The following is a 26,530-nucleotide window of genomic DNA, read 5'->3' as shown; positions in this document are numbered from 1 at the left end:
TGTAAAGTTTTTTTTTTTTTCTATCAGGTTTCTAGGTACAAGAGTACTATGATCCTCCTCATGCTTTCTTTACCCAGAAATTTTGGACCTGTGTTTATTAAATGTTTAGTAATAAGGGAGGAAAAAGGCATTTGTATCTTTGCAATTTATAAAAAGCTTTCTGTAGTATTGACTAATCCAAATTCTGATGTTTCAGTTTTCCTTATTAAATTAAATTCCCTTTTTTCTCTCCTTTTCCCTCTCACCCTCCCCCCAAATGTCTTGCAACTATATTTGAGCTGGGAAACCTGAGGAGGGGTTAGATAAAGGAAATTATAGAGGAAGAGAAAAGACCCTTGATTTATATAAGAAGAGCAGGTGGTAAGAGAGATCTTAGGGAGTGATAAGAAGTAACTGTTTCAGTTTGTGAAGTAGAGATGGAGATAAGGTTTTTGAGATAGACACAAGAAGAATAAGAAAACATGCTTTCTGAACTGAGAAGATAGTTTGATTATAAGATTAAAATTTCTTAAGGAGCAAATTATTGCTTTTTTTAAAGAAGGTTTACAGTGATTTCTTTTTTGAGAAACTTTTAAAAATCAAATTATAGTGGATTTACAATGTTGTATTAATTAAAATATTGCTTCTTACAACTGTATTCTTTCTAGAGTAGTTTTTTTTTTTTTTTTTTTGAAACAAGTGAATACCCTGTTTTTTCTCTCTCTTAAATAGTTTGTTTATTTTTGGTTGCTCTGGGTCTTCTTGCTACATGCAGGCTTTCTCTAGTTGTGGCGAGCGGGGGTTGTTCTTTGTTGAGGTGCACGGGCTTCTTATTGTGGTGGCTTCTCTTGTTGCGGAGCACAGGCTCTAGGACCACGGGCTTGAGTAGTTGCGGCATGCGGGCTCAGTAGTTGTAGCTCATGGGCTTTAGTCGCTCTGTGGCACATGGAATCTTCCTGGACCAGGGATTGAACCCATGTACCTGCTTTGGCAGGCAGACTGTTACCCACTGTACCAACAGGGAAATCCTAGAGTAGTTTTCTTTTAATAACTAGTTTCATTTAGAAAAAATATAAAATAAAGCATGTGGATATCTTGTTAAAAATTTTGTACAGCTGTTACTGTCATAGTGAATATGTGTGTATGTTTGTTTTCCCCCTAGAATCTCCCTGGAAAAAGAGACATGAATGTCTGCAATGATATTTCTTGACACAAATTTGATATGAGAGAAGAAAAGGAGATTGACGGCTAGTGAACAGCATTTCAAATAACCAGGATTTTATATTTATCACCTCCAACTACAGCCTTCGGTCGCCTCCTTTTAAATCAAAGATAACTACAGTCAGAACCAAGACAAGGCAAAATAATACTTCTCTTCTGCATTTTTTGAGATTAAAGAAACCTGAAATGTCTAGGAAACAAAACCAGAAGGGTAAGATTCCACCTGGGCATGAATTGTTAAAAGCATAGTTGTGGAGTCATGATCACCATTTCTATCTGTACATAGTTTTAAAAAACGTTCTCTTAATGTGTTTTGAGTGGTGTTATACTTTTGCTCACCTAGTGTAGTACTACTGATAGTTATAACTTATCTTTTAGTCATGACCGCAGTTAATTTTAGAAGACAATGGAACATTCACAATATTATCTATTGTCCCTTTAACTAGCTGGATATTAGATTATAGCTTTTTGTGTTACTAGTTTGGGAATTCATATAGCAATTGCTTTTCTACTCTTATAAACTTATTAAATCGTAATATAATTTCAGGAAATCCAAATGCATATTGAAAGTGCACTTTTTGGAGGGTGAACATATGTTATAGAGGTAGGATATAACTTACTGCAGGATATTCTATATCATGTGAGTTGATGTTTCTTTGGAGACAGGAAATGAAACCAGTAAATGCTTCTAGTCACTGATCTTTAGCTTTCCTCCTGGGATTGTAACTCTAGCTTTTTGTGTAAAGTATAAGTTGCAAAGAGTCAAGAAATAGCAAAAATAGTTATACAGAGGAAAGGCCAACAGAGACTACACTTTTTCAGCTTTCCAAGAAGACCTGCGAAAATGTAAAGGTACAAATAGCACTTAAAACTGTCACATATAACTGGAATATATTTGTTAAAAGAATGACCATAGCTATCCTAGATTTTTTTTCCCCTCATTTAGTTTAATTTTCAATTTAAACTTGATGTTCTTTAATTCAAAACAAAGCTATGGATCCAGGTCTCATATGTTAAATTTGAAGGGAATGCTTAATTTTTTTTTTTAATTGAAGCATAGTTAGTGTACAGTGTTACATTAGTTTCAGGTATTCAGCAAAGTGATTCAGATATGTATGTATACACATATGCACTGTTCTTTTCCATTATAAGTTATTATAAGATATTGAATATAGTTCCCTGCGCTATAATTAGGCCTTGTTGTTTACCTATTTTAGATATACTAGTGGGTATATGTTAATCCCAAACTCCTAATTTGTCCCTCCCCACCATTGTCCCCTTTGGTAACCGTAAGTTTTGTTTGTTAGGTATGTGAGTCTGTTTCTGTTTTATAAATAAGTTCATTTGTATCATTTTTTTTTTAGATTCCACATATAAGTGGTATCATATGATATTTGTTTTTCTCTTTTTACTTAATATGATAATCTCTAGGTCCAAATCTATTCTTGCTGCTGCAAATTTCTTTCTTTTTTATGTCTGAGTGGTAGTCCAGTGGTGGTGGGTGTGTGTATATCACATCTTCTTTATCAGTTCGTCTGTTGATGGACATTTAAATTGAAGGAAATGCTTTCAAACTTCTTAATTTTGACTTGGCAAATCAAAAACCTCACTATAAGAAAACAATATACCAGGGCTGCGTGTGGTTTTGAAAGCTTTAGTTTCATTGTATAGCAAACCAGTGTAAAGAATATCTGAGCTCTAAAGAATGGTTAGATTACTAAAGAAGCTGAACTCTTCAAGGGAGTGAGATTTATCAACTGAAAAGTTTTTAAAATTTCATATAAAAAATTTTGCATTTAATTTTTCCCCAAAAAAGTAAACTTTAGCAGATTGCTTTGGCCTTTTAAAATCTAGAGTCTTTGTTTATTTCATCTCTATGTTGTCCCAGAGCTACAAAAAAGTATCATTGCTTTCTATAATTTGTGTCCAGTTACTATACAATAAATGTAGATTTTAGATCACATCATAGGCATTAAGTGCTAACAAATTTCGACTAAACATAGCCTGCATATACACTTAGTTGAAACAAAAGAAAGCTTTTATGTCATTTTGACTTTCTCTGAAACAAATATATATAACCTATATATATATTGGTTTTATATATATATATAACTATATATATATATGTTCAGATATCTGAACCAAAAAAATACAAAATACATATAAAATTCTATCTCAGTTAATTCATTTATATATTTAAAATTACATTGTTTTGGGTTTTCAGTTCATTTCAGCTCAGTGTCGCTCTAGTATATCCAATTCTTTGTGACCCCATGCACTGCAGCACACCAGGCCTCCCTGTCCATCACCAACTCCCGGAGTTTACTCAAACTCATGTCCATCGAGTCAGTGATGCCATCCAACCATCTCATCCTCTGTCGTCCCCTTCTCCTCCTGTCTTCAGTCTTTCCTAGCATCAGGGTCTTTTCAAATGAGTCAGTACTTTGCATCAGGTGGCCAAAGTATTGGAGTTTCAGCTTCAGCATCAGTCCTTCCAATGAATATTCAGGACTGATTTCCTCTAGGATGAACTGGTTGGATCTCCTTGCTGTCCAAGGGACTCTCAAGAGTCTTCTCCAACACCACAGTTCAAAAACACCAATTCTTCTGTGCTCAGCTTTCTTTATAGTACAACTCTCACATCCATATATGACTGCTGGAAAAACCATAGCTTTGACTAGACAGACCTTTGTTGACAAAGTGATGTCTCTGCTTTTTAATGTGCTGTCTAGGTTGGTCATAACTTTTCTTCCCAGGAGCAAGCGTCTTTTAATTTTAGTAGTCTAATAATTATACTGACTTTATCAATTTAGTTATAATAAATTAAAAAGATAGATACTATGGTAGTTTTTGTTCTCTAGAGACAACTCATTTATTAAGTGTCATTTTGTAATGAGTTATGTTTTTATTCCACAGTAGACCATGGTTCCATATTTTCCTGTATCAGTAATATTTGTGAATTTCTTAATGAAATATTTAGTGGAGTTAAACTTGTATGGCTTAAGTTAAGGTGCATTTTAATTACAACTATTGATTGCTCCAAGCCTTTTAGCCCAACCCCTAGCAGAAGATCAATTGATCAAGCAGATCAATAAGATCAGTGCTTCTCAAACTGTGGTCTGTGAATTAAAGAAATACTTTAAAATGGAGAGTGTTTAGAAACTCTTTTATAGTGGTTTGACAGTGCTGTAACATCTAGACCCTTTCAAGGCAGTTTTATTGAGGTGTAATTTAAATACTATAAAACTAATCTATTATAAATGTACAGTTTTATTACTTTTAGTAAAATTTTTTTAATTTTAATTTTGGCCATGCTGTGCAGCTTTCAGGATCTTGGTTCCCTGACCAGGGATTGACTGAACCCAGGTCCTCGGCAGTGAAAGTGCAGAGTCCTAACCACTGGATTGCTAGGGAATTCCCTGTTTTTAGTAAATGTATACAGTTGTGCAACCATCACCACAATCCTATTTTAAAACACCTTCCTTTCCCCTAAAGGTATACCTAGTTACCTGTCTACAATCAGTCCCTTCTTTCAGTCCCAGGCAAACATACCTACTTTCTCTGTCTTCAGTTTTGCCTCTTCTAGAGATTTCTAATAAACAGATTAATCCAGTATGGTTTTGTGTCTGGCTTCTTAATGCTGTTTTTGAGGTTCATTAGTGTTTTTGAATGTATCAGTAGCTTGCCGCCTTTTACTGCTGAGTAGCGTTAAGGTTATAAAAAGTCACAGAGTGTTTCTTTTACACTCTGCTACTCATAATACTTGTGTGACCAGAAGTGTGGATGTTTCTCCCACATTGACCAATTCTCTGATACCAGCAGTGTCCCTACAGTCCAGTTCAATCCTGACACTACCTTCTTGGAGTTAGTGTTAGATCCCACAGGTTAGGGGCTCCATCCCCCAAGACTGCTCTTGCTTCAGACACAGTCCATGAGGAGCAGGTTCCCAAGTTATCCACCCTCAGTCCATCTTGACTCCAATGGGTGGTTTCTACAACCCTCCTTCTCAGGTTCAATAACTTGCTATAATGCTCACAGAAGTAAGGGAAACCACTTACCTACATTTATTGGTTTATATACACAGTAGAGGATGTTATAAAGAATACAGATGAACAGCCAGGTGAAGGGGTGTATAGGGTAAGATCTGGAAGGGTCACCAGTGCAGGAGCTTCCATCTCCATGAAGCTGAGGTGTACTACTCTTCCAGCACACTGGTGTATTCACTAACCTGAAAGCTCTCTAAACCCCATACTTTATAGAATTTTTTTTTAAGGTTTTATGACATAAATGTGTTCAAGTATTAACCCTTACCTCTAATTCCTCCCCTTTCCCTTACCCAACAGATGGGAGTGAGGCTGAACATTCCAAGCCTCTAATTATGGGTTGATCTTTTTGGTGATTTTAAAGCCCCCTTCCTGAGGCTCTCCAGGAGTCCACCAAATTGTTCATTAGAACTAAAGATGTTCCTATCACCCAGGAAATTTCAGGGCACAATCTCTATTAGGAACTGGAGTCAAATACCAAATATTGGAACAATGAGATGCTCCTAGCATCTTCATTGCTTAGGGAATTATGAAGGTTTTAGGAGCACTAGCCGGAATTAGGGATGAAGACCAAAATATTTATTTCTTATTATATTACAGTATCACAGGTTATATCACATTTCATCTTCCATTTACCAGGTTCATTTGGATTCATTTGAATTAGTTCCAGTTGTGGCTATTATGAATAATTATTAATTATGAACATTTGCCTACAAGTCTTTGTGTAGACATATGTTTTTGTTTCTCTTGGGGACATTACTAGGAGAAGAATTGTTTAACTTTCAAAGAAATTACTGTGCCAAACTGTTTTCCAAAGTGTCTGACCATTTTATAATCCCACCAGCAATAAAGCACTGGTTTCAAATGCTTCTTATCCTTGCTGATACTTGTTATGGTATCATTTTCATTATAGCTAATTTTATAAGTATAGCTATTTTTAACCTATATTTTATAGATAATAAACACCTGTTTACTAGGTGTGTAATGATATTTCATTATAGTTTTGATTTGTACTTCCTTAATGTGGTTTTGATTGTATTTCCTTGATAGTCAATGATGTTCCTATTTCTTGTGATTATGAGCCATTTGTATCTTCTTAGGTGAAATGTCTGTTTAAATTCTTTTTTCATTTTTACAAATTGTGTTATAGGTCTTTTCCCCCACACCCTGCAAATTTTTTTTTTCATTTATTTTTTTTAGTTGGAGGCTAATTACTTTACAATATTGTGGTGGTTTTTGCCGTACATTGACATGAATCAGCCATGGATTTACATGTGTTCCCCATCCCGATACCCCCTCCTGCCTCCCTCTCCATCCCATCCCTCTGGGTCATCCCAGTGCACCAGCCCTGAGCACTGTTTTACATATAGGGTTATCGTTACCATCTTTTTAAATTCCATATATATGCATTAGTATACTGTATTGGTCTTTATCTTTCTGGCTTACTTCACTCTGTATAATGGGCTCCAGTTTCATCCATCTCATTAGAACTGATTCAAATGAATTATTTTTAATGGCTAAGTAATATTCCATTGCGTATATGTACCATAGCTTCCTTATCCATTCGTCTGCTGATGGGCATCTAGGTTGCTTCCATGTCCTGGCTATTATAAACAGTGCTGCGATGAACATTGGGGTATACGTATCTCTTTCAGATCTGGTTTCCTCAGTCTGTATGCCCAGGAGTGGGATTGCTGGGTCATATGGCAGTTCTGTTTCCAGTTTTTTAAGGAATCTCCACACTGTTCTCCATAGCGGCTGTACTAGTTTGCATTCCCACCAACAGTGTAAGAGGGTTCCCTTTTCTCCACACCCTCTCTAGCATTTATTGCTTGTAGACTTTTGAATAGCAGCCGTCCTGACTGGCGTGTAATGGTACCTCATTGAGGTTTTGATTTGCATTTCTCTGATAATGGGTGATGTTGAGCATCTTTTCCTGTGTTTGTTAGCCATCTGTATGTCTTCTTTGGAGAAATGTCTGTTTAGATCTTTGGCCCATTTTTTGATTGGGTCATTTATTTTTCTGGAATTGAGCTGCAGTAGTTACTTGTATATTTTTGAGATTAATCCTTTGTTGCTTTGTTTGCTATTATTTTCTCCCATTCTGAAGGCTGTCTTTTCACCTTGCTTATAGTTTCCTTTGTTGTGTAAAAGCTTTCAAGTTTCATTAGGTCCCATTTGTTTATTTTTGCTTTTATTTCCAATATTCTGGGAGGTGGGTCATAGAGGATCCTGCTGTGATTTATGTCGGAGAGTGTTTTGCCTATGTTCTCCCCTAGGAGTTTTATAGTTTCTGGTCTTACATTTAGATCTTTAATCCATTTTGCAAATTTTTTTAATTGAGATATAGTTGACTTACAATATTATATAAATTTCAGATGTACAACATAGTGATTCATGATTTTTAAGGGTTCGGTTCAGTTCAGTCGCTCAGTTGTGTCCAACTCTGCAACCCCATGGACTGCAGCATGCCAGGCCTCCCTGTCCATCACCAACACCCAGAGTTTTTCCAAACTCATGTCCATTGAGTCGGTGATGCCATCCAACCATCTCATACTCTGTTGTCCCCTTCTCCTCCCACCTTCAATCTTTCCCACCATCAGGGTCTTTTCAGATGAGTCAGTTCTTCCCATCAGGTGACCAAAGTATTGGAGTTTCAGCTTCCAATGAACAAACACTCAGGACTGATCTCCTTTAGGATGGATCGGTTGGATCTCCTTGCAATCCAAGGGACTCTCAAGAGTCTTCTCCAACACCACAGTTCAAAAGCATCAATGCTTCTGTGCTCAACTTTCTTTATGGTCCAACTCTCACATCCATAAATGACTATGGGAAGAACCATAGCTTTGACTAGACAGACCTTTGTTGGCAAAGTAATGTCTCTGCTTTTTAACATGCTGTCTAGGTTGGTCATAACTTTTCTTCCAAGGAGTAAGTGTCTTAATTTCATGGCTGCAGTCACCATCTGCAGTGATTTTGGAGCCCCCCAAAATAAAGTCAGCCACTGTTTCTATTGTTTCCCCATCTATTAGCCATGAAGTGATGGGACCAGATGCCATGATCTTAGTTTTCTGAATGTTGAGCTTTAAAGCCAACTTTTTCACTCTCCTCTTTCACTTTCATCAAGAGGCTCTTTAGTTCTTCTTCTTTCTGCCATAAGGGTGGTGTCATCTGCATATCTGAGGTTATTGATATTTCTCCTGGCAATCTTGATTCCAGCTTGTGCTTCATCCAGCCCACTTTTCTCATGTTGTACTCTGCATATAAGTTAAATAAGCAGGGTGACAATATACAGCCTTGATGTACTCCTTTTCCTATTTGGAACCAGTCTGTTATTCCATGTCCAGTTCTAACTGTTGCTTCCTGACCTGCGTACAGATTTCTCAAGAGGCAGGTCAGGTGATCTGGTATTCCCATCTCTTTCACAGTTTTCCACAGTTTATTGTGATCCACACAGTCGAAGTCTTCAGCATAGTCAGTAAAGCAGAAGTAGATGTTTTTCTGGAACTCTCTTGCTTTTTCGATGATCCGGCAGATGCTGGCAATTTGATCTCTGGTTCCTCTGCCTTTTCTAAAACCAGCTTGAACATCTGGAAGTTCATGGTTCATGTATTGTTGAAGCCTAGCTTGGAGAATTTTGAGCATTACCTTGCTAGCATGTGAGATGAGTGCAATTGTGCGGTAATTTGAGTATTTGTTGGCATTGCCTTTCTTTGGAGTTATACTTCATTTATAGTTATTATAAGAGATTGTAGGTCTTCTTACTGATTTGTAAGCATTTTTTATTCTGAGCATTATCAAGTATATGATTTGCAAATATATTTTCCCAGTCGGCTTATCTTTTCATTTTCTTAATGGTTTCTTTTCTTTTTCCCCTGCTGTGCAGTTTGTGGGGTCTTAATTTTCTGATCAGAGATTGAACCTAGTCCTTAAGCAGTGTAAGCATAGAGTCCTGATCAGTGGACCACCAGGAATTCCCAATGGTGTCTTTTTAAAATGGAAAGTTTATAACTTTGATAAAACCCACTTTATCTTTCTTAAAGTGTAGAATAATAAGGTATAGAGTGAATCTGATCTTCCCTGGTGGCTCAGTGACAACCTTTCCCACACCAAAGCTTTAGTGGCTATCCTGGTTCTTTTATATTTCTGTAGAAATTTAGACTCAGCTTATCAATTCATGCAAAAATATCTGCTTGGAATCTGATAGTGATTGCATTGAATCAATAGATTTGTGGTGAATTGGTTATCTTTACAATATTGAGTCTTTCAGTTAATGACTATAGCATATCTCTACATTTATTTAGATGTTGCTTTCTCTCAGCAATGTTTTACAGATTTAAGTGCACAGACCTTGCAATTTCTTTGTTGAGTTTATTCCTAAGTAGTTTATAATTTTTAGTGCTGCTGTGAATGGGACATTTGATTTTTGTTGTTGTTAAACTCACTTATTAGTTCAAGTAGTTTTTGGTAGGTGACTTAGATTTTCAATATACAATGTCATGTCCTCTATGATTAAAGTTGTTTTTCTTCCTCTCCTCCATTCTAGATGACTATAATTTCTTTTTTCTTGCTTTCTGCATGGACTTGAACTTCCAGTTTATTGTTACAAAGAAGTATGAGAGCAGACATTTTGCCTTGTTCTCACCCTTTGAGAGAAGCGTTTCATCTTTTACCATTGAGTTACTCCTTGGAAGGAAAGTTATGACCAACCTAGATAGCATATTAAAAAGCAGAGACATTACTTTGCCAACAGAGCTCCGTCTGGTCAAGGCTGTGGTTTTTCCAATGGTCATGTATGGATGTGAGAGTTGGACTGTGAAGAAAGCTGAGCACCAAAATTTGATGCTTTTGAACTGTGGTGTTGGAGAAGGCTCTTGAGAGTCCCTTGGACTGCAAGGAGATCCAACCAGTCCATCCTGAAGGAGATCAGTCCTAGGTGTTCATTGGAAGGACTGATGCTGAAGCTGAAACTCCAATACTTTGACCACCTCATGCGAAGAGTTGACTCATTGGAAAAGACCCTGATGCTGGGAGGGATTGGGGGCAGGAGGAGAAGGGGACGACAGAGGATGAGATGGCTGGATGGCATCACTGACTCGATGGGCATGAGTTTGAGTAAACTCCGGGAGTTGGTGATGGACAGGGAGGCCTGGCGTGCTGCGATTCATGGGGTTGCAAAGAGTTGGACACGACTGAGCAACTGAACTGAACTGAACTGCCTGATGACATTCAGTTGGTAAAGAGTCCACCTGCAATGCAGGAGACCCAGGTCCAATTCCCGGGTTGGGAAGATCCACTGGAGAAGGGAAAGGCTACCCACTCTAGTATTCTTGAGTTTCCCTTGTGGCTCAGCTGGTAAAGAATCCGCCTACAATGTGGGAGACCTGGGTTTGATCCCTGGGTTGGGAAGATCCCCTGGAGAAGGGAAAGGCTACCCAGTCCAGTATTCTGGCCTGGAGAATTCCATGGACTATAGAGTCCATGGGGTCACAAAGAGTCAGACACGACTGAGAGACTTTTACTTTCAATTCATGCTGTTAGATGTAGGTTTTTCTTGGAAGCCCTTTATCAGTTTAAAGAAGGTCCTCTCTTTTCTTAGCTTGCTGAGTTTTTACATGAATGTGTTTCTGATTTTGTCATATGTTTTTTATGCATCTATTCCAGTGGTTCTCAAACAGGGGTGATTTTGCCCCTAGGGGATATTTGTCACTGTCTGGAGACATGTTTTATTGGTCACACCCTGGGGCCATGGTGCTATTGGTGTCTAGTGGGTGTGGGTCCAGGATGCTGTAAACATCCTATAGTACACAGGACAGCCCTTCACAACAAAGATTTGTTGCCTTAAAATGTCAATACTGCTGAAGTTGAGAAACTCTGATCTATTGTTATGATCATATGTTTTTGTCCTTTATTTATATAGAGCATTATATTAACTTTCATATGTTAAATCAATTCTGCATTCCTGGTATAAATCCCACTTGGTCATAGTTGGCTGTGTTACTGTTTTCTGTTTTCTAATGTTTTGTAATAAATATCTACACCTGTATTCATGAGAGAGGTCTGCAGTTTTCTGTTCTTGTGATATGTTTGTCTAGTGATGTGTTTGTCTAGTGTATCATTTGTTCTGAAGAATATGCCATGTGTGCTTAAAGAGAGTGTGCATTGATCTGTTCGGTGGAGTATTCTATATATGTCAGTTAGGTCAAGTTGGGTGATCATGATGTTCAAGTCATCTATATCCTTACTCATTTTCTGTTTAGTTCTGTCATTTACTAAGAGAAAAGTTTTGAAATCTTCAGCTGTAATTGTTGAATTGTGTATTGTTCCTTTCTATTCTGTTAATTTTTAATTCACATATTTTAGGACTCTGTTATTAAATGTATATAGATTTATAATTGGTTATATACTGCTGATATATTGATTTTCTTATCATTATAATTTTTTTATCTCTAATAATATTTTTGTCTTTAAAGTTTTAGTTTTTATGCTGGTAATATACCTATTCCAGGTCTCTTATAGTTACTGTTTGGAAGAAATATATTTTTCATCCTTTACTTTCAATCTATTTATGTCTTGGAATCTAAGGGATATCTCTTGTAGACACTATATAGGTAGATCTTGCTTTTTATCCAGTCTAACAACTCTGCATATGTGCATGCTAAATCTCTTCAATAGTGTCCAGCTCTTTGTGACCCCATGGGCTGTAGCCCGCCAGGCTCCTCTGTCCATGGGAATTGTCTAGGCAAGAATACTGGAATGGGTTGCCATTCCCTCCTCTAGGGGATTTTCCCAACCTAGGGATCAAACCCCTGTTTCTTACATCTCCTGCATTGGCAGGTGGGTTCTTTACCACTAGTGCCACCTCGGAAACCCGTCCAACAACTCCACCTTTTGATTATTTAGTCCTTTCCATTTAAAATAATTATCAGTATGATTGGGTTCATGCCTGCCATTTGTTGTTTTCTGTATGTCTCATTTTTATTCCTTTATTACTCCTTTATTGCCTTCTTGTGTGTTAAACATACTTTTTAATGTGTTTTAATTCTTCTGATTTTTAAAGCCATTTAAAAAAATTATTAATGATTGCTCTAGGTTTTTATATGCACCTTTTACTTATCACAAGCTACTTCAGGCTAATATTGACTTAATTCTGGTAAAATACAGTAACTTTGTTCCAGTATAGCCTCATTTCCTCTCCTCCTGTTTTGTACTATTGTTTTCACATACGTTATATCTATATATGATATAACTATATATTTAATTATAACAATATCATGTTATTTATTACTTTAAACAATCTTATGCTTTTTGGAGAAACTGGAGAAGAGAAAAAATATATATACCTAATCTCTTATATTTACCCAAATATTTTACCATTTTGAGGACCCTTAATTCTTTCCTCTGGATTTGAATTCCTGTCTGGCTTCATTTCCTTTCAGTCTGAAGGGCTTCCTTTAGTTTTTCTTGAAGGGTGTACCTGACAGGAATGTATTCTTTTAGCCTTTTTAAAATTGTGGAATGTTTGTATTTTAACCTTCATTTTTGAAGAATAGTTTTACTGGATATAGAATTCTTCTTTGACTTTTTTTTTTTTCTTTAGCCCTTAGAATATGCCATTCCAGTGAATGTGTCATATTATTCTTTGTTTGTGATGAGGTATTTTTCTACTGTTGCTGGTAAGATTTTCTCCTTTTCTTCTAACAGTTTGACTGTTATACAGCTTGGTGTGGCCCTCTTGGGAATTTCATCAGATGTTGGGCATTATTTCATCAAAAAATTTTTTTTTTCCTGCTGCTTTCACTCTTGCCTCTCCTGCTAGAAATCCTAGTACATGTATATTGGTAAGTTTGATGTTATCCCAGAGGTAACTGAGGCTATGTTCATTTTTCTTGCCTTTTTTTTTTTTTTTCAGATTGTTTACTTTCTATTGATTGATAAGACAAACTTATTTGTTTGTCTCTGCTGGGTTTTTGTTGCTCTTGGACTTTTCTCTGGTTGCAATGAGAGGGTGCTACTCTCTAGTTGCGGTGCATGAGCTTCTCATTGCAATGATTTCTCTTACTCCAAAGGGCAGGCTTTAGAATTTTGGGGGTTCAATAGTTGTGGTTCATGGGCTTAGCTGTCCTGCAGCATGTGGAATCTTCCCAGACCAGGGATTGAACCTGTGTCTCCTGCATTGGCAGGTGGATTCTTTACCACCGAGCCACCAGGGAAGCCTTGTTGATTTCTTTTAAAGTTTGCTGATTCTTCTGCCATCTCAGATCTGCTGTTAGGTCTATGTAGTAAATTTTTCATTTGGGTATTGTATTTTTAGTTAAACTTTCTTTTTAGCTCCTTTTTGTCATTGTTTCTCTATTGAGATTCTCTGTTTGCTGAGTCAATGTGACCATATTTTCCTTTAATTCTTTGCATATGTTTATTTTAACTGTTTTAAAGTCTTTAAGTCTACTAGCTGAGCCCTTGCAGAAAAGTTTCTATTGACTGGTGTTTGTGTTTTTTCCTGTATATGAGTGAATCTTTCTTCTTTAAAAATTTTTTTAAAAAGTAGATAGTTTAGATCATATATTGTATTAACTCTGGGTTTGTATTAATTTTCTGAGGGTATTTTTAAAACTTAGTCTGAATGTAATGAAGTCTGCTTCCTCCATGTGTACACTCACTAATCAGCACATTTTTTAATTCTAATTTTTATTTTTTAACTTTGCTTTTTAGGGGGTTGTCCCTGCGTCTTCAGTGTTTAGTGGTCAGCCAGTGATTTGGACCAAGGTTGTGCTCAAGACATCTCAAACCTATAGACTTTTATCCTCTGCTGACTGATTTGTGTGGAGCACATTGAGTTCAGACAGTGCTCAGTTTTACGTTGACTTTTACTTTCCACTGGCCTCTTGGGTCTCCACAGTGCACATGCATACTTTCTCATTTGGTTAGGGATGTGTAGAGAGTTTATTTAACTTTTCTTCTTTCTTTTTTTTTTTTTGCTGGCTGCACCACACTGCTTGCAGGATCTCAGTTCCCCAACCAGCGAAAGCATAGAGTTCTAACCACTGGACTGCCAGAGAATACTCTCTCTAGCTTTACTGTGGCTTTCATTTATAGGATTTCTCTGATAAATTTCCTGTTTGTTTACCACTCGGTCAACTAAGACTCCAAATTCAGAGGAGCAAAGCAGCAAGTTTTTCATTTCCTACTGAGTTCTATACTGTAGCTGACAGAGGTTTTTGCCGTCCTCTCCAGATCAAGGCCGCTTTCTTTGGGAATAAAGCTGTTGATTTTCATGGCCTTCCCTGCCCTAATAGAAGCTATTGTTCCCCAGCAGGTGGAAATAGAATGGGAGCAGTCCTAGGCATGAAGGGTACAGACTCCACTTTTCTGATGTAAGGCTCTGGCAGGTTCTCAATGATTTGTCCTGTGCCTTTTGTTGATTTCCATAGCCCTGACACGGTTGTCCTTGGCAGTTTTATTCGGTTTCATTCCTGAGTTTTAAGGAGAGGATTTGCCAGCCTGTGACTGCCTCCTGGGCCTCTCTGGTGGCTCAGCCTCCAGTGCTGAAGACCTGGGTTTGATCCCTGGGTTGGAAAGATTCCCTGGAGAAGGAACTGACTACCCACTCCAGTATTCTTGCCTGGAGAATTCTGTGGGGCAAGAGTCTCCAATCTGTGGGGTCCCAAAGAGTCGGATGCGACTGAAGCGGCTAACACTTTCACTCCATCTTAGCCCTTCAGCCCAGTTTTTATTGTATTTTATAAAAGTACTGGGGCTCAAAGGATTAGAAATTGAAACAGTGATTAGTTACCATAGATTGTTTGACTAGCACTGAGTTAAGTAGTGGCAATAGTGAGTAGGCCTTTAGACCTTAAATGGTCTACAGACTCATGTGGCTTACTAGTTAACTGGGTAAAAAAATGTTTCTGCCAGAAATCTCCTGTGGGCTTACCCTTGGTTTTTGTGTACTGTTTTTTTGACATCTGAATGTTGAAAATCTTGAGATAAACAAAAGGACCTGTGAGTAGAACTCATGGCAAATTTTTGAGACCCTATTAAATTTACAATGTGAATTTATAGTGGGATAGGTATGCATCATTTTTTACCTTTTCCTCACTCATCACTGAATTCAGCACTGGATGACAGAAAGCCAGCTCTAGGGGTAACCAAGATTGGGAATATAGACTTAGTTGTGATTCTCACAGGTTACTAGTCTATCTTACATTATTCCTGATTCTGTCTCAAAGAGCCTTTAGAGACTAGAGAAGGGTGAGACCAAGCATTGTAATTTTATTTTATATTTTAAGAGTACTGATTTGTCAGATGATTTTATCTCCCAAACTTAACTGTGTATCAAAATTATTGTAGAGATTAAAACAATTTTTTTGAATCACTGTCTTAAGAGTGATATACTAGACTCTTTTTAATAGGTTTGCTGATAGTGACTGTTCTAGACGTGAAAACTTTGCCTGTCAGTGTCTTGACTATATCAGATTACAATGATAAGAGCAAATTCATAAGTAGTGTACTTTTTTTGTTGACTTCATCTCACATTTATATTTAGTTCTCTCTCTTCCTCTTTTCTCCTTTGCAAAACTGTTCAGCCATAAAATACCTCCACATTTGATATTTAAATCTCTGAAACACTAAAATAACTGACTTGAGCTTCATAGTTGATCATATGTGACCATTTCTTTATCCTGTAGTATCATGTGCTATCACTTAATTCCTTTGGTACCTTTTGTCTTATACAGGGCTACCAATATATTTCTCTTTTCCCCTCCCTACCTCAACTTTTTTTCACCTTGTAAAACTGAAATTCTGTACCCATTGAACAGTGACTCCCTATTCTCCCTTCCCCCAGCCCCTGACATCCACCATCTTACTTTTGTCTGTGAATTTGACCGCTCTTGATAACTCATACAAGGGGCTTGGATGAAGCAGAGAGAATAGAGTAGCTGAGAGACGGAATGCTGACAAACCCTGGAGCCAGGCAGACTGCAGTTGATGAAAAGGGCCTTCTGGGGTATAAGGAGGCCCTTGTCATGCCCCTTTGCTCTAGGATAGGTTTGAGGTAATATAGGTACACGCAAACAAATCCTCTCGGGAAGACGATAACCTCACAAATTAGTTTTACCATAAATTTTTAAAATTTATGAGTGTTTAGTACACAAAGAAAAATAATTAGAAACATGAGGCAATGGAACAATAACAGTATGGAACAAGAAGCAGTAGAAACAGAAATGACATATAGGAGACCCAAATATTGGACTTATCCCAAACGGACTTAAATATTCTTAAAGTGTTCAAGGAAATAATGAATACCTGGAGAAATTTAACATAGAACTGGAAATCTTGAAAATCTTACAATCTTGAAAGAATAAAATGAGCTAAGTTTCTCAACAGAAACAATAGAAGACAGAGGAATGATATCTTGAAAGGGCTGAATAAAAATAGCTGCCAGTCTACAATTCTACACACATCATCTGCAGTGAAAATATCCCTCTGAAACAGAGAAAAAATAAATGGCTTAAACAGAAATAAAACCCCCCAAAATAAAATAGAAATCGTCACTATCAGAATCCACTGAGGAAAATTCTAAAGGTATTCTGAATAGAGAAGAAGGATGGCCCAATTGGAGATGCAGGATGGCATGAACAGCAATGAAAACCACAAATTTATGGGCAAATCTAAATGAATATTGATTGTATAAAAATAATAAGAATGTCTTATTAGTATTTAAACATACATAAAGGATAATACAAAATCAATGACCCGTAAGTTTGGAGGGACATAAGCTTTCTTGCTTTGTCAAGGAAGAGGGTAAAGCTACTAATTAATATTAGGATTTTGCAAGTCAGTAATAGTCAGACACGACTGAGCGACTGTACTGAACTGAACTGAACAGACATTATAATCTCCAGGGAAACTAGATACATAGATGTACCTTAAAGACACTATGCTAAGTGAAACAAGCCCATCACAAAAATACAAATATTGTATGATTCTACCTGTATGAGGTATCTAGATTAGTTAGATTCAGAAAAATAGAAGAGTGGTGGTCGCTAGGGACTGGGGGATATGGGCTATTGTTCAGTAGATTACGAAGTTTTAATTTTGCAAGATGAAAAGACTGCAGATTGGTTGCACAAAAATGTGAATGCACTTAATACAACTGACCATACATTTAGAAATGGTTAAGATGGTAAATTTTATGGTATGCATTTTTTTTTTACCGCAGTAGGAAAAAAATGGTGACTAAGCAAAAGAAGAATGTTCTGGATGTTGTTGTTGTTCAGTCACTAAGTCATGTTCAACTTTTTGAAACCCTGTGGACTGCAGCACCCTATGCTTCCCTGTCCTTCACTAGTTCTCCTGGAGGTTGCTCAAATTCATGTCCATTGAGTTGGTTGATATATTGCACTTTGCAGATAGTGTGTTGTTTTTTTCTTTTTATTGAAGGTTTGTAGCAACCCTGTATCCTCAGATGATGGGTAATAAAATATTTTTTTTAATTAAGATACGTTCATTGATTTTTTTAAACATAATAAGATGTAAGTCTAAGACATATTGCACACTTCACAGACTACAGCATAGTATAAACATAAGTTGTTTTTTTTTAAACAGTTTTATATGCATTGGGAAACCAAAAAATTTGTGTGACTCACTGTATTGTAGTATTTACCTTATTGCAGTGGTCTGGAACCAAATCTGCAATACCTCTGAGGTACAGTCTGCAGATCAGTGAACTAAGTGTGTATCTTAAGAAGTTAGGAAAAGAAAAAAATTCAAAAATGTTAAAGGAAATGGGATGATCAATGAATAATAGACTTCTATTATTTATGATATTTCTTCTTTTTCTTGCTTTATTGTAATTGCTAAGACCACAAGTTGACCAGAAATAATGAAGCAAGAAAATTAACTATGTGCTATATGAGATGATGAATGTGTTAATTATCTTGATCTTGTTAATCTTTCCACAATGTATATACACGTCAGATCATTATGCTGTATACTATAAACATATACAACTATATTTGTCAGTTATTCTTCGGTAAAGTTGGGAGAAATAAAAAAGAAGTAATAAAACAAGCATCTTGTCTTGTTTTTTTTACCTCAAAGGAAAAGCTGTCTCAGCATTTCAGCCTGTGTTGATGTTTTCTGTGGGACTTTTTAGATACCTACATAGAAAGCCCAAAAGAATCTAAACTATTAGAATTAGTGATTTTAACAATGTTGCTGAATATAAGATCATTTTACAAAAAGCAGTCCCACCTATTTACATCAGCAATAAGAAGTTAGAAAATGAAATCTAAAAATAGATGCTGCTTACAACTGTACCAAAAGTATAAAATAGAAATTTAATGAAAGATGTGTAAAAACACTATCAGAAAGTGATAAAACATTATTGAAAAAAAGAACATTTAAGTAGAAGGATATGCCACATTCATGGGTTGGAAGACTCAATATTTGAAGATAACTGTCATTCAAAATGGATTTATGTAATAGGTTTAATGCAGTTCCCATTAAGGGCTTCCCTCATAGCTCGGTTCGTAAATCATCTGCCTGCAATGCAGGAGACCTGGGTTTGATTCCTGGGTTGGGAAGATCCCCTGGAGAAGTAAATGGCAACCCACTCCAGTGTTCTTGCCTGGAGAATCCCCATGGACAGAGGAGCCTGGTGGGCTACAGTCCATGGGATCATAAGAGTTGGACACAACTTAGCAACTAAACCACCAATTCCCATAAAAAAAAAAAACAAAACACTTTTTTTTTTAATATAGTTAGACAAAATGATTCTGAAATGTATATAACAATGCATAGTGCCAAGAATAGCTAAAGAATTCTTGAAGGACAACAGCAAGGTCTGAGAATTTGTTGTATCAGATATTAAGATATGACAAAGTCACAGTAATTAAGATAATATGGAATAGCCGTAAGTCAGAAATATAGACAAATGAAGAACAAAGCCTAGAAACAGATCTATTCATATAAGGAGTTTTATTTATTGAAAAGGTGATACTGAAGAACGCTGAGGAAAGGATGGTCTTTTTTCTGTTCTGAGACATTTAGAAATCCATATGGTAAAGATATATCTCTTGTCACTTACTTTACTTGTTTAGGCACTCAGTCATGTCCAAGTCTTTGTGACCCCATGGGCTGCAGCTCACCAGGCTCCCCTGTCCTTCACTATCTCCTGGAGTTTGCTCGGACTCATGTCCATTGAGTTGATGATGTCATCCAACCATCTCATCCTCTCATCCTCTTCTCCTCATGCTCTCACTCTTTCCCAGCAACAGAATCTTTTCCAGTGAGTTAGCTCTTCGCATCAGGTGGCCAAAGTATTTGAGCTTGAGCTTCAGTATCAGTCCTTCCAATGAATATTCAGGGTTGATTACCTTTAGGATTGACTGGTTTGAGCTCCTTGCTGTCTAAGTAAGTAAGGAAGGTCGCTCAGTCGTGTCCGACTCCTTGCGACCCCATGGACTGTAGCCTACCAGGCTTCTCCCATGGGATTTTCCAGGCAAGAGTACTAGAATGGGTTGCCATTTCCTTCTCCCCTTGCTGTCTAAGGGAGTCTCAAATGATTTCTTACTTTACTTCATACCTATAAATCAATTCCAGGGTTTGGGCTATAGATCCAAATATAAATGGCAAAACAGCAAAACTTGTAAATGATAATTTAGAAGACTATCTTTCCAGACCTGACAGTAAGAAGGACCATTAGTTTTTTTATTGTTGTTGTCATTTTTACTTTTTTCCTTAGTAGCATTTTTTATATGTTTTAATAGACTATTTTTTTAGAGCAGTTATAGATTTACAACAAATTGAGCAGGAAGTGCAGGGATTTCTCATATGCCTCCTGCCCTTAAACATACAAAACCTCCCCCATTGTCAACATACTTCACCAAAATTACACATTTGTTACAGTTGATGACCCTACACTGATACATCATTATCACTGAAATTCCATAGTCTACATTAGTATTCACTCTTGTTGTTGCACATTCTTTGGGTTTGTGCAAATGTACAGTCACATATATCTACTGGTATTGTATCATTCGGAGTAATTTAGCAGACCTACTGTTAAACTTCTGTGTTTTGCTTATTCAGTCTTTTTTCATCCCCCTTACCTCTGGCAACCACTGATCTTTTTATGGTCTCCATAGTTTTGCCTTATCCAGAATGTCATGTAACGGGTATCATACAGTGTATAGCCTTTTCAAATTGCCTGCTTTCACTTAGTAATATTCCTTCATGTCCTTTCGTGGCTCATTAGCTCATTCCTTTTTAGCACTGGCTAGTATTCCATTGTCTAAATGTATCATGCTGTGCTGCTGTGCTTAGTCTTGGTCGTGTCTGACTCTGCGACACCATGGACTGTAGCCCGCCAGGCTCCTCTGTCCATGGGGATTCTCCAGGCAAGAACACTGGAGTGAGTTGCCATGCCCTCCTCCTGGCGATCTTCCCAACCCAGGCATCGAACCCAGGTATCGAACCCAGGTCTCCCACGTTGCAGGCCAATTCTTTACCAGCTGTGCTACCTGGGAAGCCTGAATGTGTCATAGTTTATCTATTTACCTACTGAAACACACCTTGGTCATTTCCAATTTTTGGCAGTCATAAGTATAAAGTTTCTCTAAACATCCATGTTCAGGTTTTGGTGTGGTCGTAAGTTTTCATCTTTTTTGGTTAAATACCGAACAGTGCAATTGCTGAATCATAGGGTGAGAGGATCCTTAGTTTTATAAGAAAGTACCAGATTGTCTTCCGAAGATGACCATATCATTTTGCATTTCGAGTACTGATGAATGAGAGTTCGTATTGCTCCACATCCTTGCTAGCTTTGATGTTAATATTCTCAATTTTGGACATTCTAAGAGATGTGTAGTGGTAGCTCATTTTAATTTGCATTCCCCTAATGACATATGATGTGGCACATCATTTCATATGAGTATTTGCCATCCATATATCTCCTTTGGTGAGGTGTTTATTAAGGTCCTTGGCCCGTTTTTATTTGTATTGTTTCTTATCGTTGAATTTTAGGAATTCTTCATAAATTTTGAATCTTTTGCAAATATTTTCTCCCAGCCTGTGGCTTGTCTTTCATTTTCTTGACAGTGTCTTTTGCAGAGCAGTTTTTAATTTTAATGAAGTCCAACTTATCAATTATTCTTTCATGTATTATACCTTTGGTGTTGTGTCTAAAAAGTCATTGCCCAACCTGAGGTCATCTAGATGTTCTCCTAAGTTATCTTCTAGGAGTTTTACAGTTTTATATTACATTTGGGTCTGTGATCCATTCTCAGTTAATTTTTGTGAAAGGTGTAAGGTCTGTGTCTAGATTCATTTTTTGGCATGTGGGTGTCCAGTGGTTCTAGCACTGTTTGTTGAAGAGACAATCTTTGGTTCATTTTGTATGCCTTTGTTCCTTTGTCAAAGATCAGTTGATTGTAATCCATGTGGGTCTATTTCTGAGCTCTGTTCTGTTCCATTGATCATTTTGTTTATTTTTTTCACCAATACTCTACTGTCTTGATTACTGTAGTGGTATAGTGTGTCTTAAAGTTGGTGTCAGTTTCTGAACTTTATTCTCTTTCAATATTGCGCTGGTTATTCTGGGTCTTGCTTCTCCATATAAGCTATTTTTTTAAATAAAGCAGATTTATTTATTTACTTATTCTTTCATTTATTTATTTATTTTTGGCTGCACTCTGTCTTCGATATCACACATGGGCTTTCTCTAGTTGTGGCAAATAGAGGCTACTCTCTAGTTTCAGTGCATGGGCTTCTTATTGCAGTGGCTTCTCTGGTGGCAGAGCATGGGCTCGTGGCACTCGGGCTTCAGTAGTTGCAGCATGTGGGCTTTAGAGTGAAGGCTCAATAGTTACGGTACAGATGACTTAGTTGCTCCATGACACGTGGAATCTTCCCAGACCAGGACTTTAACCTCTGGACCACCAGGGAAGTCCTTCATATAAACTTTAGAATCAGTTTTTCAGTATTCACAAATTAAATTGCTAGGATTTTGATTGAGATTGCATTTAATCTGTAGACCAAATTGGGAAGAACTGAAATTTTGACAATATTGAGTCTTCCTATCCATAAATATCTCTCCATTTATTTAGTTCTTTCATTTTTTTCCTCAGAGGTTTGTAGTTTGTAGTTAACCTCATATATATCTTATACATACTTTATTAAATTTATACCTTATTTTCTTTGATATGCTAATAATATTGTGTTTTTAATTTCAAATTTCACTTGTTCATTGCAGTTATATATTAACCTTGTATCCTGCAACCTTGTTATAATCACTTAAATCCAGGAGTTTTTAGTAACATTTTTAAAAATTTACTATTGAAAACTTTAAATTTTTGTATAAAAAGTAGAGAGAATAATATAGTGAACTCCCATAAACCCGTAACTCAGGTCCATAATTTGTTAATTATGTCCACATATGGACACATGTCCAATTACCCACCCCCAGTGGATTATTTTAAAGTAAGTTTCTGACATCATCTCAGGGAAGAACTTTTTAAATAGACATAAAATCACTAACCATAACAGAAAAATTTCATGTCAATGCATTATTACATTAAAATTAAGAACTTATATTTATCAAAAGGTACAGTCAAGAAATTAAAAAAGGTCACAAGATGGGAAAAGAAATTTGCAAAGCAGTGTGATATAATATACTAAAGCTGAAGATGTGCATACCCTATGACTTTTTTTTTTGCTCTTTATTTTGGAATATAGCCAGTTAACAATGTTGTGATAGTTTTAGGTGGAAAACAAAGAGACTTAGCCATATACATGCATGTATCCATTCTCCCCCAAATTCCCCTTCCATCCAGGATATCACATAACATTGAACAGAGTTCCTTGTGCTATATAGTAGGTCCTTGTTGGTTATCCATCTTAAATATAGCAGTGTGTACATGTCAGTCCCAAACTCCCTAACTACCCTGTCCCCCATCCTTCTCCAACGGCAACCATAAGTCTATGAATCTGTTTCTATTTTGTAAATAAGTTCATTTGTATCATTTCCTTTTAGATTCTGCTTATAAGGATGTCATACAATATTTCTGATATGTCTCTTTCTCTGTTTGATTTAACTTCACTCAGTATGACAATCTCTAGGTTCATTCATGTTGCTGCAAATGGCGTTATTTCATTCTTTTTAATGCTGAGTAATATTCTATTGTACATATATACTACAGTTTCTTTATCCCTTCCTCTGTTGATAGGCATTTAGGTTGCTTCCATGTCTTGGCTGTTGTAAACAATGCTGCAGTGAACATTGTAGTGAATGTATTCTTTTGGACCATGTGTTTTTTTTTGTTTTTTGTTTTTTCAGATATACAACCAGATGTGGGATTGTGGGGTCATATGGTAGCTCTAGGTTTAGTTTTTTAAGGAACCTCTATACTGTTCTCCATAGTGGCTGTACCAATTTAAATTCCCACCAACAGTGTAAGAGGGTTCCCTTCTCTCCACACCCTCTCCACCATTTATTGTGAGTGGACTTTTTGATTATAGCCATTTTGACTGGTGTGAGGTGATATCTTATTGTAGTTTTGATTTTCATTGCTCTAATAATTAGTGATGGTGAACATTCTTTCATGTACCTCTTGTCCATCTGTATGTCTTCTTTGGAGAAATGCCTATGACTTAACTTCTGTTCCCGCATATACTCAAGAGAAATGCATTTCCAGGTACACCAAGAGACTTGTACATTAATATTCAAAACAATATTGATTGTACTGGCCAAAAACTCTAAGCACCCCAGTTGTCCCTCATTAGCAGATTAGATTAACAATGGTGTAATCATACAATAAAATATTATTTAGCAAAGAATAGACTATATTTACTTGTAAGAAGACACATGATCTTACAGGCACTGTAAAGGCACACACACATAAAGTGTTCAATTCCATAATTGTAATTTCATATATAATAACTCCATATATTTCACAATAAAAATTTTTTTAAAGAATTTATTAAGACAGATGGACTTAAACAAGTGTGCTATTTAGGTAGTATGTTTCTTACGTTCGGAAGTATAATACTTAAAAAATCTAGTGTCCACTTTGTGATAATTGTAACAACTATTTAGAAATAGAAATATTTATAATCAAAGTAGATTATTGATCCATAAGTCAGTTTAGGAAAGAAAAGCTGACATATTTAATTCTTATTTGCACGAAGGTTAATGAATGAAGAATGACAGATTCTACAGTGCTGTACATTATGAGAAAAGTCATTATTTTGTTGGAGACAGAAGTATGTAATTAGATTTGTCTTGTTCATTTCTGTAGTTTGAAGTATGGGGGATGAGTTGGGATAGGGAAGGAAGTCATTTACTATTTTACAGTGCTAGAGGAAACATCCACAGAAAAATCTTTTATAATGACAAGTAGGATATCTCTTAAATCTAAACAGAAATTAGTTCTACCACATAGTAATTCTAAAAAAAAATTGCTCCTCCTTACTTTCCTTCAGCTTCTCAGGAATTCTGCCAGTTAGTGTGCACTGATCTTAGTAACTGAAGGTTTGTTTTACTTTTAAATATCATAGTTCATAAGTGTTTTAATTTTTTTGACTTATGGAATTGAGTTTCTTCCTGGACTAGCTAGCAGAATTCTTGAAAATCTGAAGGACCATGAGGAACAGAAAATAGTTTAAAAAACAAAAATATAAAAAAACAAAAATAAAAACCTGTGCGTTCAACTCACCCAGTTCCTGTCTTAAACCCAGAACTATGGCATATATTGTAAGGACATCCAAGAGTGATGATGATTCCATAAAATAGAAGAGCCATTAACTAGAGAAATATCAGCAAAACCTAAAAAGAGGATTTAACTTGTAAGAGAAACTAAAAATAGGCCCTTAGTAGGGGAAAGTATGTTTTTCTTTAGACGTAATGTTTTTCTTCAGACTCAGCTCACACAGATGCATATTAGAAGACTTGATTTATTCACAGACTGATTTTCTGGTTTTTGGATTATCTAGTTTCCTTGATTATACACACACTTAAACACACACACACGTTTTTACTGGCTATCCATCTTTTAGACACACCACAGTTTATTTTTTACTTTCACAAAGGGCAGGAGGAGATTAACAAGTGGAAAAATGAAACTCAGTCAGTCCTTCTCACTACTTGGAAGTAAAGAAAAATTTAGCTAGATATTTTACTTTTTATTCTATTTTAGTGCCACTTTCCTTAAAAAAAAACAAACTGAAAGTTGGCTATAAGCAGATATCAAAATAATTGCCATGTGGCTTCATAATTTTCTAAATAACTATTTGAATTCATGTAATTCATGTGGATATATGTACAAAGTTTTGCAAATAAAATATTAGTTCAGAGATAATGTAGAATTAGCAAATAACATGTACTGATCTTAGTCATTGAAGATTTAGTTGAGTGTTTTTTTTTAATCACAATTTTTTAAGTGCTTTAATCTTTTCAATTTATGAAGTTGAGTTTCTTTTTTGAAACAGTTGACAGGATTCTGAGAATCTGAAGGACAGTATGCAAAAGGAAATAATTTTTTAAATTACTCATTTTATTTCATATGTGGGAATACTAATTCCAGACTAATGAGAGATGGCATTGAGACAGAAGAGGTTGGACATTAAAATCAATATTATTGCCTCCTGGCTGTTCTCTGGAATATATCACTAAGAAAATTTTGAAAGGTGGTGGACTGAATTTCCTATCTTCCATTCAACCAGCAAACCTTTTAAATAATGAGACCATTCAAGAACTTTTGGAACTTAAAAAATAGAAGCTTATTCTGTTGCATCTGCTTGAAACCTGGGAAAATCTACTAGTAAGAGTAAAGTAGAATTTAATTTCTTGCTTAATAAAAACCGTGACTTTCCATCAAGCTCTACCTTGAAAAATCAGAACTTATTCTTGATGTTAGGAAATTTCCCAATGTAAATGTCTATTAAAAGAGGTACAAAATACATCAGAATGTAGTTGAAAAAGCACTCAGAGGAGCGAAGAAAAAAATTAATCAGCTTTTAAGCCTAGATGACTTGCTTAGGAATTCCCTGCTGGCCCAGTGGTTAGAACTCGTGCTCACTGCCGAGGGTGTGGGTTCGTTCAGTCCCTGCTTGGGGGGAACTAAGATCCCACGAGCCTTACAACAAGGGCAAAAAACAAACAAAACAAAAGACTAGATGATCAATGAAAGCAGAAATAACAGAAAGGTAGAAAGCTGTTTTCTTTCATGAAAGACCCACTTAGCAGATTGGTTGTTGAAGTGTGGATTTTTCTGGACATTTAAGCT

The 26,530-nt window shown here is 36.3% G+C and overlaps 2 protein-coding genes across 3 annotated transcripts in view; both read left to right on the top strand.

Annotated features, from left to right (window-relative positions):
- The window catches only part of LOC122682197 (tubulin alpha-1C chain-like), a 1,110,822-nt gene that overhangs the window by 166,275 nt on the left and 918,017 nt on the right, over positions 1–26,530 (top strand). The gene's annotated exons all lie outside the window — the stretch shown is intronic.
- The window catches only part of SPATS2 (spermatogenesis associated serine rich 2), a 148,294-nt gene that overhangs the window by 71,327 nt on the left and 50,437 nt on the right, over positions 1–26,530 (top strand). For both annotated transcript variants that reach the window (XM_043884925.1, XM_043884932.1), the window contains one exon: positions 1,142–1,411. In XM_043884925.1, coding sequence (XP_043740860.1) covers positions 1,387–1,411 — 25 coding nt within the window. In that variant the 5' untranslated portion in view covers positions 1,142–1,386. The remainder of the gene's footprint in view (positions 1–1,141; positions 1,412–26,530) is intronic.

Source organism: Cervus elaphus, chromosome 3 (assembly GCF_910594005.1).
Source record: "Cervus elaphus chromosome 3, mCerEla1.1, whole genome shotgun sequence".
NCBI lineage: Eukaryota > Metazoa > Chordata > Mammalia > Artiodactyla > Cervidae > Cervus > Cervus elaphus.
The sequence above is the reverse complement of the archived record's forward strand: the minus strand, read 5'-3'. Positions and strand labels throughout refer to the sequence as shown.